The following is a 20,090-nucleotide window of genomic DNA, read 5'->3' as shown; positions in this document are numbered from 1 at the left end:
GAAATCCGGAGTATATTGCTAATCAAGAATAGCAATATAACTCCAGATTTCTTCCTGGACTGGAAGCCTGAGTGGGGAAAGAAACTCTCCCTCACTCAGGCCTCCAACCCAGGGAGAAATCCGGAGTATATTGCTAATCAAGAATAGCAATATACTCCAGATTTCTCCCTGGACTGGAAGTCTGAGTGGGGAAAGAAACTCTCCCTCACTAAGGCCTCCAGCCCAGGGAAAAATCCGGAGTATATTGCTAATCAGAAATAGCAATATACTCCAGATTTCTCCCTGGACTGGAAGCCTGAGTGGGGAAAGAAACTCTCCCTCACTCAGGCCTCCAGCCCAGGGGAAAATCCGGAGTATATTGCTAATCAGAAATAGCAATATACTCCAGATTTCTCCCAGGACTGGAAGTCTGAGTGGGGAAAGAAACTCTCCCTCACTCAGGCCTCCAGCCCAGGGAAAAATCCGGAGTATATTGCTAATCAGAAATAGCAATATACTCCAGATTTCTCCCAGGACTGGAAGTCTGAGTGGGGAAAGAAACTCTCCCTAACTCAGGCCTCCAGCCCAGGGAAAAATCCGGAGTATATTGCTAATCAAGAATAGCAATATACTCCAGATTTCTCCCTGGACTGGAAGTCTGAGTGGGGAAAGAAACTCTCCCTCACTCAGGCCTCCAACCCAGGGAGAAACCCGGAGTATATTGCTAATCAAGAATAGCAATATACTCCAGATTTCTTCCTGGACTGGAAGCCTGAGTGGGGAAAGAAACTCTCCCTCACTCAGGCCTCCAACCCAGGGAGAAATCCGGAGTATATTGCTAATCAAGAATAGCAATATACTCCAGATTTCTCCCTGGACTGGAAGTCTGAGTGGGGAAAGAAACTCTCCCTCACTCAGGCCTCCAACCCAGGGAGAAATCTGGAGTATATTGCTAATCAGAAATAGCAATATACTCCAGATTTCTCCCAGGACTGGAAGCCTGAGTGGGGAAAGAAACTCTCCCTCACTCAGGCCTCCAGCCCAGGGAGAAATCCGGAGTATATTGCTAATCAAGAATAGCAATATACTCCAGATTTCCTCCTGGACTGGACGTCTGAGTGGGGAAAGAAACTCTCCCTCACTCAGGCCTCCAACCCAGGGAGAAATCCGGAGTATATTGCTAATCAAGAATAGCAATATACTCCAGATTTCTCCCAGGACTGGAAGTCTGAGTGGGGAAAGAAACTCTCCCTCACTCAGGTCTCTAGCCCAGGGAGAAATCCGGAGTATATTGCTGATCAACGTATTGCTAAACCTGGAGGAAACACACCTTAGTAATTAATAATTAATTAAATAATAATTAAAATACCTTTTGATCAGCAGTAAAAGGCAAGGCTCCTCCACAGCTTATGCAGGGAGAGTGGGGAGCCAGGTGAGGCTCAAAGGCTCATAGAGCAGAAAAGTGGCCGGGAAGGCGGAAAGGCAAGTCTCCAAGGCTTGTGCAGGGAGCGGGACAATGCAGGAAAGGGAGGAAAGCTGCCGCGGGCCGGATAAATGGCTCCGGCGGGCCGGATCTGGCCCGCGGGCCTTAGTTTGGGGACCCCTGATCTGGAGGAACATGAAGATATTTCAGATCACATACACCAAGCGTAAAGTATGTGATCAGAAATATCTTCTGCAAAATTGCAAACCACACAAGACAGCATTTCTCTGTCTGCCCAGTTTTCTCTTCCAGGTTAATTGGTTAGATGTGAGTTCTAAGAATACTGCAGTGTAGAAGAAGTAGGATATGATATAATCACTACTTCGCTTACAGGATCTGGAAAAGTTATTTTTTTTATTATGCCCCCTAGTTGATGTGTCGGCTAGGGAATTCAGGAAGATATAGTCTACTCCCCACCAACTTCTCCAACCTTTGCTGTGTGGCTATGTACTTCCAGAATACTATGCTGAGCTAGCAGTGAAAAGCATTTATTTTAAAAAGTTAAAACTTCAAGAGTGCTCCCCACACTCTCGAAAGCAGGATATCAGATATGCTGCCAACCCTAAAAACGTTTCCCTCACAATTTCTTTAGTTGAAGACAGAAAAACAGAAGGGTACAGAAAAGCTTCCTTTCATCACTGTGGTCACAAGAAGTTCCTGTGGTCAATTTTAGAAGAACCCAGATTTATCTGGCTTAGATCCCACTGAGATAATTAATTTTGTTCTGCCTCCATTGTCCTCCGTTGCAGGAAGATCAACTGATTAATAGATGCAGCAAGCCAGCTCCAGGCAAAGGGGGATCAATGTGGCATCCAAGCCAGTCCTGTCATAGAATCATAGAATAGTAGACTTGGAAGAGACCTCATGGGCCATCCAGTCCAACCCCCTGCCAAGAAGCAGGAAATCGCATTCAAAGCACCCCCAACAGATGGCCATCCAGCCTCTGCTTAAAAGCCTCCAAAGGAGGAGCCTCCACCACAGTCCGGGGCAGAGAGTTCCACTGCCGAACAGCCCTCACAGTGAGGAAATTCTTCCTGATGTTCAGGTGGAATCTCCTTTCCTGTATTTTGAAGCCAATGTTCTGTGTCCTAGTCTGCAGGGCAGCAGAAAACAAGCTTGCTCGCTCCTCCCTATGACTTCCCTTCACGTATTTGTACATGGCTATCATGTCTCCTCTCAGCCTTCTCTTCTGCAGGCTAAACATGCCTAGTTCTTTAAGCCGCTCCTCATAGGGCTTGTTCTCCAGACCCTTAATCATTTTAGTCGCCCTCCTCTGGACGCTTTCCAGCTTGTCAACATCTCCCTTCAATTGCGGTGCCCAGAATTGGACACAGTATTCCAGGTGTGGTCTGACCAAGGCATGACTTCCCTGGATCTAGACGCTATACCCCTATTGATGCAGGCCAAAATCCCGTTGGCTTTCTTAGCAGCCGCATCATATTTAACTTGTTGTCCACGAGGACTCCAAGATCTTTTTCACATGTACTTCTGTCGAGCCAGGAGTCCCCCATTCTGTATCTTTGCATTCCATTTTTTCTGCCTAAGTGAAGTATCTTGCATTTGTCCCTGTTGAACTTCATTTTGTTAGTTTTGGCCCATTTCTCTAGTCTGTTAAGATCGTTTTGAATTCTGCTCCTGTCTTCTGGAGTGTTAGCTATCCCTCCCAGTTTGGTGTCATCTGCAAACTTGATGATCGTGCCTTCTAACCCTTCGTCTAAGTCGTTAATAAAGATATTGAACAGAACCGGGCCCAGGACGGAACCCTGCAGCACTCCACTCGTCATTTCTTTCCAAGATGAAGACGACGCATTGGTGATCACCCTTTGGGTTCGTTTGCTTAGCCAATTACAGATCCACCTAACCGTAGTTTTTTCTAGCCCACATTTTACTAGTTTGTTTGCCGGAAGGTCGTGGGGGACTTTGTCGAAGGCCTTACTGAAATCCAGGTAGGCTACATCCACAGTGTTCCCTATATCGACCCAACTCGTAACTCTATCGAAAAAAGAGATCAGATTAGTCTGGCATGACTTGTTTTTGGTAAATCCGTGTTGGCTATTAGCAATTACTGCATTTGTTTCTAGATGTTCGCAGACCACTTCCTTAATGATCTTTTCCAGGATCTTGCCTGGTATTGACGTGAGGCTGACCGGACGGTAATTGTTTGGGATTTTCCTTTTTCCCTTCTTGAAGATAGGGACCACATTTACACTCCTCCAATCTTCTGGGACTTCTCCCGTTCTCCAAGAACTCTCCAAGATAATTGCCAGTGGTTCCTAAATAACCTCAGCTAGTTCCTTCAATACTCTTGGACAGAGCTGATCTGGCCCTGGGGACTTAAATTTGTTTAGAGAGGCCAGGTGTTCCTGGACAACTTGTTTCTCTATTTGGGGTTGGATTTCCCCTAATCCTTTGTCCATTCCATGTTGCTGAGGTTGAAGATGGCTTTCTTTTTGTGAGAAGACCGAGGCAAAGAAGGCATTAAGTAGTTCTGCCTTTTCCCTGTCCCCTGTCACCATCATCCCATCTTCTCCTCGCAGAGGCCCTATTGCCTCCTTGTTCTTCCTTTTTCTACCAATGTAGGCAAAAAAACCCTTTTTTGTTATTTTTAATGTCCCTGGCAAGCTTGAGCTCATTTTGTGCTTTAGTCTTGCAAACCTTTTCCCTACAGGAGTTGGCTATACGTTTGAATTCTTCTTTGGTGATTTCTCCCCTTTTCCACTTCTTGTGCATGTCTCTTTTGAGTCTTAGCCCGGTTAGAAGTTCTTTGGACATCCATTCTGGCTTCTTCGCACTTGTCTTATTTTCTTCTTCTTTGTTGACACTGATTGCATTTGCGTCTTGAGTATTTCAGTTTTTAAAAACTCCCATCCATCCTTAACTCACTTGTCTTTTAATATTGGCATCCACGGAATGCCACTCAGTATTTCCTTCATTTTTTGGAAGTCAGCTCTCTTAAAGTCCAGAATGCGTGTTTGAATTGTCTTAGTTACAGTCCTTTGCTTGCAGACAGGGCAAAGTTAGAATACTTTCCAGTGGCCATAGAAGTTTGCAGTCTGCCTAATCCTGAACTGCTCACTTTCTTATAGGCAGTCTATCCTTCATGCACTCATAAACAATCTCTAGTAATCTCTGCAAGTCTCTGGAGCTTTAATCTTCTCCTTGAATGCACCCAGCAACCTCCATTGCTCCCAGTCACACATGCAACCATTGAAATCTCCAAGACACAGTGATGAATAAGCCACCTTGAGTGCTCCTCGGGGTAGAGAATGGCGGGATATAAATACTGTAAACAAATAAATAAATAATGCCAGGGGCAGGCAGAAAAAAGCAAGCAGACTCATGGCAGCAGGCAGCAGAAAGTCTTTCCTCTGCTCTGAAAAAGTTGGTGCCTCTTCCTCAGCTCTGAATTCCTTAGATCAAGGGTCCTCAAACTGTTTAAGCAGAGGGGCAGTTCACATTCCCTCAGACTGTTGGGGGGGCTGGACTATAGTTTTAAAAAAATGAACAAATTCCTCTGCACACTGCACATATCTTATTTGTAAGGCAAAAAAACAACAATAGAACAATACAATATTTAAAATGAAGAATAAGCATGGGTCTGCTTTTGGCTGATGAGATAGTCAAGTTAATTAGAATTCTTGTTGTTGAGTGCCTTCAAGTTGTTAGGGCGATCCTAAGTCTAAAGTTTAGGGTAGGGGCCTGGGAAAAGACCTTGGAGGGCTGCACCCAGGCTGTGGGCCTTCGTTTGAGGACCTCTTTCTCCAAGCAATCCACAATCACATATCATGCAAACTGCAAAGGACACACAGAAAATGTAAAGCCTAAGTACATTCAGTCCTTTACATTTGCAGGTTTGACTTCTTGATTTTAGTATTCATGGATTTGATTAATATGTTCTCTCTAGAGACCTCTAAGTCCCCCAGCACGAACCTGACCTCAGAGTTGTGCAGGGGCAGCTACAGTTTTCTAGAGAAAACACTTTTCCAGAAATTGGTAAGTCCTCCTGTGGGATTCTATGATCAAATCCAGCTAGATGACCTAAAAATTCCTAAAGAAGTGTTCTATCAAGTTAAAAAAATGTTTATTATTTTTTCCACTTTTGCAAGGGTCATATGTCCCTAACTCCAGTGAATGTGGAAGGCCAGCTGTAGTGATCAGTATTTTCTCCACTTTGATCAGTCTATCAAGGAGAGAAGAGATTTTTTTTTCTAAACAGGCATTCTATCTGGAGGTTTTTTCCTGAAATAAATGCTTTTTAAACATCTACAAACGAAAAAATCAGGATGCCTTACTTCAACATGCAATTTTCTGATTCAACCTAATGGCAACCTTCTTTGTGGTAAATTTCTTCCCAACTTGTTGCTATCACAATCTGTAGTGGATAGCAAGCTGGATTTAAAACCAGAAAATCTGGGTTTAGATTCCACAATTTTGACAAGTTATCTATGGCTTAACAAAAGAAGCATGGAAACAACAGTGGCTTGTTTTAGAACACAGGGTAAACTAAAATGATGTCAGCTTCACAAATTACATAGTGTTATACAAATAATAAGAAACAGAAAGCAAAGCAGCCATACGCCATATTTCCCGGAACAGCTGGTCCTATTCAGGTTCACGAAGGGAAGGTTAAAAATATGAATTCAGTTCATCCAGTTCAAAAAAAATGCTTGGAAGTGCATAAACAACGCCTGGCGAATCCCCAAAGCCAGCTGAATCTGGATAAGACTTCCAGCAGTAAATGGGCTGCTAAACATTCCTTCCAATTTCTACAAGATTTGCATAATTACTTCTGCCAGAACGTTGCAATGCACATTAACTAATACAGAATTTAGAAGACTTGAATTTGGGTGAAGCATTACACTTTTTTGGAGTGCCTGCACAAAGAAGTGGATAGCCTGTAGCCAGAGGGTGAGGGTTAAAGAAGGTTCAACCCCACCACTCTGAAATGTTTCAGGTTTTTAAAAAACCATGATTTACTAATGAATTTTAACTGGTTAACTGATTCATGAGTAAATCAGTTTTTTTTAACCAGAAACATTTTTTTTGGGGGGGGGGGGTTGAACCCTTAAACCAACCCTCTGGCTACAAGCCTGGGATAACATGTTATGTTGTCATGGAACCCAGTTACAGGGCTTTGGTAATTCAGCCCTGTAACTGGGAGTCATAACATAAACAATCCCAGGAGCACCTGGCAGAAGAAGATAGAATATGCCTGGGAACTTGGGGCCGAAAGTATAAACAATTATAATTGGTTTAGTGTGTGAAAATGGTAGTAATGTGATATTGGGGGTGGGACTTGATGATGATATTTACGTGTGGTGTTACGTAGCATCAAAAGTTATAAAAATAGTTGTATGTAAACATTGGGTCATTCCTGACTTTTCCAAAGTCATGTGTTCTTCAATAAAGATTGGATTTGAGAGCAGCCATCTCTGATCTGCGTTCAGACTGATCCTTTGAAGTGAGCAGGACAATTAAGTCAGGAATCCAGTTCTCACCCTCCTGCAAATTTGCAGTGAAGTGATAATGAGCAGGGAAGGAGATCAAAGCCATGACGGAGCAAAGGGGCCTCCGCTGGGAGCTCTGCCGTTGGCAGAAGAGACATTGCAAGCCATAGCTTCCTCTACGGGGTACCCCAAGCCGGACGGCGTGACCCAGAGGATTCCCAGAGGGGGAAGAGGCGTTCCGGCGGCGGCAGAAACCAGTTGGGGATCTGGAGGAAGCATGCCGGAGACCGTGGCCCTGCGGTTATCCATCCTGGAAACTCATTTATCCAGGCTGTCGGATACCGTGGGGAGAATAGTGCCAATATTGGAAGAGAATCTCCAAAAAGAGCACATCCGATATGGCGCCGAGAGAGAGCCAAGCAAAGGAGGCGATTGGAGCCAGAGGGGACAGCGAGCTTCAACGCAGAGTCCCGCGGCGGCAAGGGACGAGGGAGACGAGGAATATTGGCAGGAGCTGGAGTTCAGAGACAGAATGGCACGCGAAGTGGAGCGCCAGCGAGCTCTGGGAACTCTGAGGCCGCCATCTCCAACAGAGCTCCCAACCCCCCGGATGGGCGTCGGGGTGGAAAGACCACTGGGGCCAGGGATCGGGTCCAGTGGATTAGCAGACGAAGGCGGAGAGGAGCAGGAGATCCAGGAAGAGGAGGAGGATGTGCAGTACGACGGGGAAAGGCGAGATGCGGGGGCTACAGCGAGGCCAGTATGCGGATGGGGGGAAGGGCCGACAGCGGCGGCAGGATTTCGGGAGCCGCGCAGAATGACCACCGGAGTGGGGCGCGGCGTGATCCAAGGAAACCCGATGCAACCCTTCCCCATGCCTCCCAGACAGCATCAACGGGCCGCTGAATGGATGCCAAGAAGGGAAGATCTCAAGCTAGAATACGGAGGGGAATCAGCCGAACTGAACTTTTTTCTAATTAGCATCAGGGGATACATGGAAGACAATGCACACACATTCCCCTCCGAAGCAAGCAGGGTTCGGGCCATCGGCAACACACTAAAGAGAGGAGCGGCCAGCTGGTATGTGCAACTACATGCCAGACAGGACCCATGCCTGAGGTCAGTGCCCCGCTTCCTCGCCGCACTGGAAAACCGGTTCAGAGACCGGCTAGAGCAATTGAGAGCTCGAGACCAGCTTAGAGGAATAAAGCAGAGGGACAAAACGGTGCCCGAGTACGCAGAGGAATTCCTCCACCTCGCGGAAAGGGTACCAGAGTGGTCTGAAGTGACCAAAGTGGAATTATTTAAAGAGGGACTACGCCCCGAGATTTTCAGCTGGGCAGCGCACAGAGATGACCCCGAAACGCTCCAGGGATGGATTCAACTAGCGGGGCGCGTTGAATCCACCCTGGCCCAAGTAAAGCGCTTCAGGAGCAGCGGCGGCCAGCAAAGACCGGTGGCGAGAGGTCGAGGAGAAACGAGGAAGCAGGAAAGACCCGGAGGGAGGCCGGGGATTCCCTCCAGAGGAGACGACAACAAACCTAAACCGGGATGCTTTGTATGTGGGAAGACGGGCCATCGAGCAGCAGAATGCTGGGCACGGAAGGGGGAGCCGCCAAAACCCTCAAAGCCCAAGCCAGCAACCGGGAGGCGTGCGGAGGAGGAGGTGCGAGCCCCAGAATCTTCAGAAAAATTGGTGAGTCGGGACAAACGCATGATAGTAGTGCCAATCTGCCTCTCGGGGCTAGAGAATCGGGCCACCTGCAAGGCATTTGTGGATTGTGGTTGTTCCAGGAATATTATAACTCCAGAGTTAGCAGGAGCGTTGAAATGCCAGCAGATGGCGCTTGACTCCCCAATTGCGTTTTCGCAGCTAGACGGATCAGTTGCTACTGGGGAAGTATCTACAAAGGAAATACGGGAGGTCCCATGTAAAATAGGCAAATGGGAAGGAAGAATATCCTTTGTGATAGCCCCTATTGCCACATACCACGTAATATTAGGGATACCATGGCTCGAACAGGCAAATCCCGAAGTAGATTGGAGAGGAAAGAGCCTAGCATTTAAAGAACAGCAGACGCAATGGGAGATAAGCAAGATTGCAGAAGAGGAGGACGAGGGAGATGAAGAAGGTGAAATAGACCCACTGCTATTGCCACCTGAATACAGAGACTTTGTGGATGTGTTCAATCAGAAAGAGGCAAGTAAATTACCTCCCAAAAGGAATATAGAAGTAGAAATTGAAATAACCCCCGGAGCAAACTTACCAAAACCAAAAGTGTATCCCATGTCTGTGCAGGAGAAGGAGGAATTGAGGAAATACATTGATAAAAACCTGGCGCGGGGCTTCATTAAGCCATCCAATTCTCCTCTCGGGGCCCCAGTGTTATTCAGGAGAAAGAAAGACAACTCCCTAAGATTGTGCATTGATTATCGAAATTTAAATGCAATTACTAAGGACAATAAATACCCTATGCCCTTAGTAAAGGATTTAATTACCGTATTGAAAAAAGGGAGCATATTTACTAAACTTGATTTAATTGAAGCATATCATAAATTAAGGATCAAACCGGAGGATACTTGGAAAACTGCATTTTCCTGCGCATTCGGCCATTTTGAATATAAAATTTTACCTTTCGGATTAAAAAATGGAGGCGGGTGCTTTATGCAGCTTATAAATGAAATACTGCACCCATTGTTGTACAGAGGGGTATTCATATTTCTTGATGATATCTTGATTGTGACTGAAGATAAGGAAAAGCACGTGAAATTGGTCCGGGAAGTTTTGCAGAGACTAAGAGAAGCAAAGCTGTACGCAAAACTGTCCAAATGTGAATTTAATAAAACTCAAATTGACTTTCTGGGGTATCGGATATCTCCAGAAGGGTTAGCTATGGATCCAGCTAAAGTATCAGATGTAAAAGAATGGGGAGTGCCTCAAACAAGGAGGCAATTGCAATCGTTTCTGGGGTTTGCAAACTTTTATAGATCCTTCATAAAAGGCTTCGCGCAAATAACCGCACCCCTTACTGAACTTTTAAAAACAAAAGGGAAAGGAGAGACAGCAAAAGTAAAAGCTCCTGGCGCCAAACTAAGTTGGACGCCAGAATGCCAAAAGGCATTTGAAACCCTAAAAGAATGCTTCACAGAAGGACCCATTCTAAAACACCCCGATATCAGGAGCCCTTTCATAATCCATTGCGATGCCTCAGACTGTGCGTATGGGGCAGTACTATTGCAAAAGGATCAAAATGGGAACTTAAAACCCTGTGGATATTTGTCCCGGAAGTTCAGCGAAACTGAAAAATGTTGGCCGATATGGGAAAAAGAGGCACTAGCCATATTAAAAGCCTTAGAATGCTGGCGACACTTTCTCGAAGGAAGCGGAATCCCATTTGAAATTTGGTCTGACCATAAGAACCTCCAGTATTTAAAGTCCCCTCGAAAATTGTCCCCCAAACAGATTAGATGGGCACAATACTTCAGCAGGTTCGATTTCCAATTAAAGTTTTTTCAAGGGAAGCAGAATGTCTTGGCAGATGCTCTTTCACGCATGCCTCAACACGAAGGAATACCCACAGCAAAAGAGGGAACAATATTCTCTGACAAACAATGGGGCTTAGCTGTCAGAACAAGAGCACAAACCCAAAAGGAGAACACTGCTATGGTTGAACTCGACGGAAAAGATAATTGGGGAAACGAGCTGAAACAGTCTTATGAAGGAGACCAGTGGATCGCATCCAATGCAGAACAGGGGGAGCAGAAGGGGGGATTTTGGTTTGTGAACAAGAAACTATATATCCCAGCAACATTAAGGATCAAGATTTTGCATCGTTTTCACAACAACCAGAGCGCTGGTCATACAGGAATTACAAAAACAACAAAAGCAATAGCAAAACATTGCTGGTGGCCAGGGATAAGGAAGGACATAAAAAATTATGTTGTTCAATGTGATGATTGTGCCAGAAATAAATCGAGAGGAGGGAAGCCAATGGGATTATTACAAACAGTAGCAGAACCTACCAGACCTTGGGAATGTGTAGCTATGGACTTTGTGGGGGAACTACCGGTTAGCAAAGGACATCGTTATATTTGGACAGTATTGGACCTGTTTTCTAAAAAGGCCCACTTTATAGCACTGACGAAACTACCATCAGCCGAGAAACTAGCTGAATTGTACATAAACCACATTTACAAACTGCATGGATGTCCCAGTAGAGTGGTCAGTGACAGAGGAGTACAATTCACAGCAAAATTTTGGGAAAAATTCCTGGAAATGCTAGGAGCAGAAAGGAGTTTAAGTTCTGCTTTTCACCCCATGACAAATGGGGCGGTAGAACGTACTCAGCAGACACTTGGGCAGTTCCTTCGAATGTACTCTAACATGAGACAAAATGACTGGTCTCGGTGGTTGGCTTTTGCAGAACTAGCTTTTAATTCGACTATACATTCAGCAACAAATAAAACCCCCTTTGAAGTAGTTTACGGGTATGAAATACAGCCTCTGCCCCAGCTGCCAAGATGGACAGAGAATGAGGGAACAGAGGCAGGGAAATGGAAAGCGCAAATGATGGAATGCTGGAGTCAAGTGACTGCATCCTTAAAAGAAGCACATAAAAAGTATAAAGTATTCGCAGACAGAAAGAGGGTGGAAGGTGATAAATTGGAGAAAGGAGATTTAGTGTGGCTAAGTACCCAAAACATCAAACTGGGGCTACCTTCGAAAAAATTGGGCCCTAAATATATTGGACCATTTAGAATACAGGGTGTAATCAACGAGGTGACTTTCCAGTTGGCATTGCCAAAAAGTTTAGGGAAAATACACCCTGTATTCCATCGTAGCTTACTGAAAAAATATATGGGTACTTTGGACAAAATGGACACATAGAATTATTGTTTTGTTTCAGGCTTGTGATGAAAGAAGAACCGAAGAGGAGGACGAAGAAAAGGAGGGCACCATGTCATGGAACCCAGTTACAGGGCTTTGGTAATTCAGCCCTGTAACTGGGAGTCATAACATAAACAATCCCAGGAGCACCTGGCAGAAGAAGATAGAATATGCCTGGGAACTTGGGGCCGAAAGTATAAACAATTATAATTGGTTTAGTGTGTGAAAATGGTAGTAATGTGATATTGGGGGTGGGACTTGATGATGATATTTACGTGTGGTGTTACGTAGCATCAAAAGTTATAAAAATAGTTGTATGTAAACATTGGGTCATTCCTGACTTTTCCAAAGTCATGTGTTCTTCAATAAAGATTGGATTTGAGAGCAGCCATCTCTGATCTGCGTTCAGACTGATCCTTTGAAGTGAGCAGGACATTATGTTATGTTACCCTAGCACTCAAGATCTGGCTCTTTACTAGAGCTTTTAAACTATGTTAATTTTATCAATATTTGTATGTATATATTTTTATCCTTTACAGTTTTATCTTGTAAATCGCCTAGAGCATCGTGGATGGAGGGCGATTAATAAGTAATTAAATGATGATGATGATGATGATGTTATTTCATGACACAGGAAATGGATGGTGGGGAAGAATGATGGTCCAAGACACATAGCAACCCAGAATACATGGAGGACTAGTGAAATGCCAATGAAAAAAGAAATAAACAGATTTGGCAATAACTAAAGAACCTTAAGAATATTCCTTTTTAATGAAACCCACTTATTTTCTGTCAATGTTCCAGTTAATGGCAGCACGTGGCTTTCAAAATACTGGGAGAGGTTAATCCACTCCAAGTCGGAGGTCCCTTTAATGCTACACAGTTGGAGTACCCTGGGTGGATCTATACTGTAGAATGATTTATCAGATTGGCTCAATGTTCTGGAATCCTGGAACTTGTAGTTTGGTGAGGCTGTTTGGCAGAGAAGGTTAGAGACTTGTAAAATTGCAACTCCAGTGATCCCATGGTATTGAACCATGGCAGTTAACGTTTCAAACTGCATTCATTCTACACTATATATCAGGGGTCCTTAGGGCAAGTCTGGGCAATAGTTTGAAAAAAACATAAACAAATTCCTATGCACACTGCACATATTTCATTTGTAGTGCAAAACAACCACAAGATAACAGATATTTAAAATGAAGAACAATTTTAACCAGCATAAACATACCTGTATTTCAATGGGAAATGCGGGACTGCTTTTGGCTAATGAGATCATAAAGTTAATTAGGATTGTTGTTGTGTGCCTTCAAATAATTTCAGACTTAAGATGATCTTAAATCTAAAGGTTAGGGTGGATGCTGGGTAAATGACCTTGGAGAGCTGCATCTGGCCCATGGGTTGTAGTTTGGGGGGCCCTGGTGTAGGTCATCCATAACTTCACTTTAACTGTCATAGCTGAGCATTCTCAATCCCTTCACTAACTTACAAATTACAGGAGTCTATACAGTTTTGCTATAACAGATACAGTGGGATCAAAGCACTAAAACAATGAAGTGTGAATAAACTCTGGATCCGATCTCTATAACTCTGGATCCGATCTCTGGATCCTGAAAACCTGGCTCTTCACGCAGGCCTTCGGTTAAAGACCGCCCACCCCCATAATTAATTATGTTCCTTGACCTTTCCTGCATCAGTCGCACTTCTCCTGGTTAATTGATATTACTTAGGGTCTTTCCCATCCCAAATCAACCTCCGATGAATTTGTAGCACTTTAAGTGTTTTTTCATTTTCATAGGTTAACGTTTAAATTTTATAATTGGTGTATGTTTTTGTTTACTGATGTACTGTTTATTGTCACTGTTTTTATCTAATATTATCTGTGAGCCGCCCGAGTCCCCTTCGGGGGAGATTGAGGCGGGGTATAAATAAACTTATTATTATTATAATTATTATTATTGACACAACTACGTTGTATGACACAGCAAACAAGATAGATATGCTGGATTTCGTATCACAAAATCACAAGTCGAACACTTCCCAAGTGCCTAGGACTGTGTGATGTATTTTCGGATGATGCGTGCAAATCCTAGTAGGGTGGCCTTTTGCAGTTGGCAGATCGTGATTTTGTCAATGTCTATTGTTTCCAAATGCCGGCTGAGATCTTTTGGCATGGCACCTTGACGTGGTGGGGGGTCTTAACCACTCCAATGATGACTGAGGGCTATGCTGGCGGCAGTGTAACTACCGGCAGGTCCAACCAAGCCAGAGAGGCCTCAGCTGAGGAGTGGAACTAAGAGCACCTAACCCATTAGCATTATGGAGAATCAAACCAAAACGAAGTCTATACTGGCTCGGTCGTCGCCCAGGATAAAAAGGACCTACTGATTCTGGACATCCATCAACAAGTGAGCTACGGAATCAAAATACAAATGAACAGTCACCGAAGCGGCAAAAATATACAATGCCAGAAAACCGCACAATTATTATTATTATTATTATTAGCTATCCAAGGTATTGAATCTTATCCACTCAAAACAGGTTAAGTATTTTGAAAAGTTCCTTTAAAGTTCAGACTAAAACCAAAGCAGATTCAACACCCTACTGAACTGAAACTATCCTGTTGAAGGCCCTGACTAGAATTGTTGCAAGGGCTGCCAGTGCCCAGGAATGACACATAAGCTTTGCAGTCTCCTCCCTACATAGTCATAGACTGTGGCTTCCCCATACACCCCACAATAAGACCATATTTTCTTCTTGATCATCATGTCTCCAATAGTTTTAAAAAAACAAACAAAGTGTGAAGGTGGTGGGGGATCCCATTTTAAATTAAAGAAAATGAAAAAAAAATGCTAAAATGTAAAATAAAAATGCTATGATCTCATGAATATTTTCTCTACACAAAACCAGCAATAACAACAAGATTAACAGGGACTTTGGAGCAAACACACAAAGAAGTACCTCCCACTCCAAGTACTCTGACATATCAGGTGTTTGGCTCTGAAAACCAAGGAACTGATTTAGGACTATCAGGAACCATGGTCTGGGGAGGAAAAGTTTCCTGGGGTTTTGTATCTGCCAATTTCCTCCCAGGAAGAATAATCTAAGTAGCCATGCTCATGACTCAAATCTGAACCACCTTGGCAAGCATTCTTTTCAGGAACCAACCTTGACTTCCTCTTCCTCTTCCTGCTACTGCTTGTTTGAAAGCGCAGGCTGTGAAGAATGTAGCCAGCCTGGTTTCCCCAGCTGGGAAAGAAAAGATAAATTTGACAACACCCACAGCAAAGATGGCAGATGCATGCTTGAATGCATGATGGGGGGTTGATCTTAAAATCTTTTGCCAAGTGTCTGGAAAGATACATAGGTGAGATATTTCAAAAGCTACTGCGACTCCGCCCGTCACAGTCGCAGGTCTCTCATTTACAGATCTGGAAAGTTTGTAACTGATGCTTACCTAACTCAACTTCTTCCACCACTTTTTCTGCTGCCTCACCACCTGTCCTTCCATACCATGCTATGCGTAAACCCCTCAATCTTCCTGTCAACATCTCAAAAAACCCAGGAATTTTGAGACATTGTATTGTGTCAGGCAAAGGACAATTGGACTGAGGCCGATTCCACAGGCTGGTAGTCTGGGTAGTTGGGTCTTTTATTACTTGTGCTGAAGAGACAGAAATCTCCACCATATATGATGACAGCAATGTAGTCTACAAAGCAAAGGTCCTACAACACACACAGCTGTATCTCCACAGCATCTCTTGCTGGAGAAGATTTTCAATATTGTATTATTATTATTATCCCCCTATTAACATTTTCATTATAACAACATGTCAAATACAGTCACACATCATCAAGTCTCTCTCTCTCTCTCTCTCTCTCTCTCTCTCTCTCTCTCTCTCTCTCTCTATATATATATATATATATATATATATATATATATGGATGTATCTGTACATCCATCTAGAAACATGCAATTTCTGTTTCTATCATATATCTGCTATGTCAAATTTTAAACACAATTCCAATGTGACCAAAGAGGTTCTCCTGCAAATCCAGCAACAACAAACCAGGGATGAGCCTGCAGCACTGCCTACCTTGGAGGAAATCAGCAAAGCTATCAACCAAATAAAAATAACAAGTCAGTGGATCTGATGGGATCCCTGAAATCTTTAAAGAGGGTGGGCCTGAGCTGACACAACAACTCTACAAGCTTATTGAAAAAGTGTTAGTGAGCCAGCAAACTTCAAGGATGCCATTATCACCACCCTTTTCAAAGAGAGGGGGGCAGGGGGGAGTGGGCAAGCAGGAGTTGGCCAAGCAGGCAGGCAAGTGGGGTGGCCGGGCAAGCCGGCAAATGAGTGGGCAACAAACAGAGGGGTGGGTGGGGAGGGCAAGTCAGCAGGTGAGTTGGGGGTGGGCACGTGAGCAGGTGAGCTGGGGGAGCAGGCACGGGGGCAAGTGGGTGGGCGAGTGAGCAGGGAGTGAGTGAGCTGGGGGTTTTTTCGTGTCAGGAGCGACTTGAGAAACTGCAAGTTGCTTCTGGTGTGATAGAATTGGCCGTCTGCAAGAACGTTGCCCAGGGGACGCTGGATGTTTTGATGTTTTTATCATCCTTGTGGGAGGCTTCTCTCCTGTCCCCACATGGAGCTGGAACTAATAGAGGGAGCTCATCTGCGCTCTCCCCAGGTTGGATTCGAACCTGGCAGCCTTCAGGACAGCAACCCAACCTTCAAGTCACAAGGCTTTAACCCACTATGCCATCAGGAGCTCCACGAGTATGCTGGTGAGCAGGCAAGAGAACAGGAGGGTGGGCGAGCAGGCAGGTGGTGGTGGGGGGGGGGAGGGGAGAAGTGATTAAGTGCATGCTAGGAGAGAGGTCGCTGTGTGCCCCTTCTGGCATGCATATCATAGATTCGTCCCCACTGGCCTATGATGATGTAATGCCATGTCAAATATTCACTTGATTAGTTGGGAGGCCCATCTTCACCATTAAGTTTCTGAAAATACTTTAAAAATTGATACTACGTTGCTGCCAAGGTGATTTCCTTTATTTTTCCTCTCATCATGCAAAATGGCTACCAACTTTTTCTACTAGCACAACCAATCATATTCTATCAAGACATCTACACAATGAGTCTTAGGACCTTTTCCCACATTCTGACAATACCAGTCTCCTTTTCCACAGTTCTTTATAACATTATCCCACTAAATAATGAAAAAAAGGAATAGGTATGCTTTAAGATTATTGATATGGTCCCTACTCTCTGGAAATGGTAAAACCAGCCCTGTGTAGCAAAACATAGGGATCTATCAAAATGTACATAATTCAGATTTAGACAAAATAAGGAAAATGTATGGCGCTAGCTTGTTTTTAAAAAGTCTGGCTGAATTAATTCATTGGGTTTGGGTGCAATGCTAGACTTCACATCAAAAATTGAAGCAACAATTCCTAATCTTCTCCTTGAAGATGCCAAAGAGAAGAAGTACTGGAATTCCCTCATTTCTAAAATATTAATATTACTGAGTTCATGGGACTTAGTATGCCCATTTTTGTATAGACCCAACTACCTCTGACCAAGAAAACAATGTCATGTGTAAAAGATGGAATTTTATTGTCAATAGCTTGTATCCCCTCCTCCATCAACCAGATGCTCAGGACGAAGAAAGCTGAATCCCAGTGTGTTGTTACAGATCTTGTTGCTGAACTATCTATACTGCTGATGGTAGGGCTTGAGGCAGGAAACCCAAATCTAGCCTAGTGATATAAGAGTAACATTCCTTTAAAAGTGTTACTGCACTTTCATGCCACTCTAAAATCTCCTGCCCAAGGCAAAATGCTTCATCCTACAAAATTGTGAGGAGCTGAAGCTGAGAGAACAGTTGCTTGCCTAAAGCCATTAAATTAGTTCATGACTGGCATGAAATGTGACAGTAGGACCATGGGTTCATTTTTAAAAGGTTCAAATGAGCAGTTGCAGCATGCAGAAAAATACTGGCAAAAGCAGAAAAAGTTACTTCAGATTTTAAATTCTAAGTCAGGCTTTAACAAATCGCTACCACATCTGAGAACCTGTCTGATAGAGTAAAATCCAATCCCAGAATTGAACTATTAAGATGAAGTACCTATCAGCTCAAATACTGTATACAAATATAGTTCAGAGACCATCAGGTAGTAATTGAAGTACATTTCTCAGCCGTTTGAAGAGTAATAGTAACAGTACTACCATCTATGCATAGTTCACTATGGAGGTTTTCCAGCTGTATAAGACACTTCTTACTCAGTTGAGATTGTTATACCATCATGGTCAGCTTACATGAAACCTATCTTGAATGCAAATATGCAGCTGATCCCTACACTTCCAAAGTTTTAGACTTCAAAATGATTAATAAGTATTTGCTTAGTGGTCATCTAGGAATGGAAAAAGCAAACCAAAATGTCCAAAAATGGTCCAAAATGTGGCGGCCAGGCTGCTAGCAGGATCATCTATAAGATCCCATATTACACCGATTCTGAAACAACTGCATTGGCTGCCAATTGAACATTGGATCTCTTACAAGATACTGATCCTGACATTTAGAGCTCGAAATGGCCAAGGACCATTATATCTTAGGGACCACCTCATTCCTTTTTTCCATCAGTGGTCACCTCAATCCTCCCAGGAAAATCTATACGTACTAAGCCCTAGGGAGGTACATCTGGAACCTACAAGGCGTAGAGCCTTTTCGACCTATGCTCCAATTCTGTGGAACTCATTGCCTCCATATTAGAGTGCTCAAGACTTGGCTGTTTGGTTGTGCATTTAAGTAAATGAGATCTAATTTGCCAAATAGTCACTGTTGAATGTTTTTATATTGTGGAATGATATTTTAAATTGTAAGTCGCTTGGAGCACTTTGGTGGAGAGCGACTAATTAAGAAATAAAATGAAGTGAAGTGAAGTGAAGTGAAACTAGTAGTTCTCTGAATAGCTAACACACAAACTATCCATGTATATCAAGCATCACTTGCCCATTTTAAAAAGTCCTTTAGATCAGTAGCAACAGAGTCCAAAAGACTCGCCCTACTCATCGAGCCGGCCACACTCTGGACCTGATTTTTAATATCGGAGTACGAACATCTCTATCCGCGGTAATTGATGTTCCCTGGTCTGATCACGCTGTCCTGAAGGCCTGGATTGAGATTCCATCTCCGCCTCCCCATCCTGCCACACCAATCTTTGCTCGGCCCAGGAGACTCATGGAACCTGCTAGGTTCTTGAATGCCTTTAAGGGCCTGGGAAATGTGTGCGCCACTTTCAATGAGCTAGTCAACACCTGGAATGTCAGTTTGTTGGCTGCCTTGGATGAGATTGCCCCCAGACGCCTCCTTCGCCCTCACCGGAATCGCTCCCCCGGTACACTAATGAGCTTCGGACGATGAAGCAAGCACGAAAGCGGCTGGAACATCGGTGGCAAGGGAAACCCGACGAGGTGTCACTGTCCGCTTTCAAGGCTTTTCGCAGGTCCTACGATTCAGCCGTCAAGGACGCTAAAAAATCTTACAATTCCTCCTTAATAGCCCAGCTCAAGTATTCAAAATCGTTCATGCTTTGACCAGTCCTGCTCCCTTAGTCAAAACCCAGCAACCACGGCTCTTACAGCAGAGGCATTCCAGAAGTTTTTCACTGATAAAATCACCGTGCTTCGGCAGGAACTGCCCCCTACAGTTGATACCTTGAGTGAGCTTGAGACTTTGTGGCCGCTTAGTGGGCCTATCTTTGACCGATTTACTCCGCTTGACAGGGAAGATGTCGCTAGAATCCTGGCTGTTGAAAAACCAACTACCTGTTCCCTTGATCCGTGACCTTCTTGGTTGGTGAAGAGCTGCCTGGAAGGTCTACTCGATCCGTTGAGTAATATAATCAATGGCTCTCTTGAACAAGGGGTCTTCCCGGACAACCTAAAAGAGGCAAGGGTTCGTCCCTTGCTAAAGAAGCCTAGCTTGGATCCCATGACCCTTGCCAACTATCGTCCTGTCTCCAACCTCCCTTTCTTGGGTAAGATGATAGAGCGGGCTGTGCTGGGACAATTGCAACAATTTTTGGATGATACAGCAGGCCTGGACCCTTTCCAGTCAGGCTTCCGCCCTGGCCATGGGACGGAGACAGTCCTGGTTGCCAATACAGATGAACTTCGTCACCAGTCTGATAGCGGCGGATCAGCGCTACTGGTACTTCTCGACCTTACCGCACCGTTTGACACCGTTGACTACGATCTAATGATTCACCGTCTCGCCATGTCCGGAGTTCGCG

General features: G+C 44.2%; 2 protein-coding genes across 9 annotated transcripts in view; one reads left to right on the top strand and one right to left on the bottom strand.

Annotated features, from left to right (window-relative positions):
* Nucleotides 1-20,090, bottom strand: part of trip10 (thyroid hormone receptor interactor 10) — a 274,634-nt gene that overhangs the window by 119,106 nt on the left and 135,438 nt on the right. The gene's annotated exons all lie outside the window — the stretch shown is intronic.
* On the top strand, nt 6,575-12,190 carry LOC134296412 (uncharacterized). The gene is made up of 2 exons (XM_062971320.1): nt 6,575-8,605; nt 11,817-12,190. Exons 1-2 carry the CDS (start codon nt 6,989-6,991, stop codon nt 11,898-11,900), a joined length of 1,701 nt encoding a protein of 566 aa, XP_062827390.1. The 5' UTR covers nt 6,575-6,988; the 3' UTR covers nt 11,901-12,190.

This window comes from Anolis carolinensis, chromosome 2 (genome assembly GCF_035594765.1).
Source record: "Anolis carolinensis isolate JA03-04 chromosome 2, rAnoCar3.1.pri, whole genome shotgun sequence".
Lineage (NCBI taxonomy): Eukaryota > Metazoa > Chordata > Lepidosauria > Squamata > Dactyloidae > Anolis > Anolis carolinensis.
This window is presented reverse-complemented; position numbering and strand designations above follow the sequence as displayed.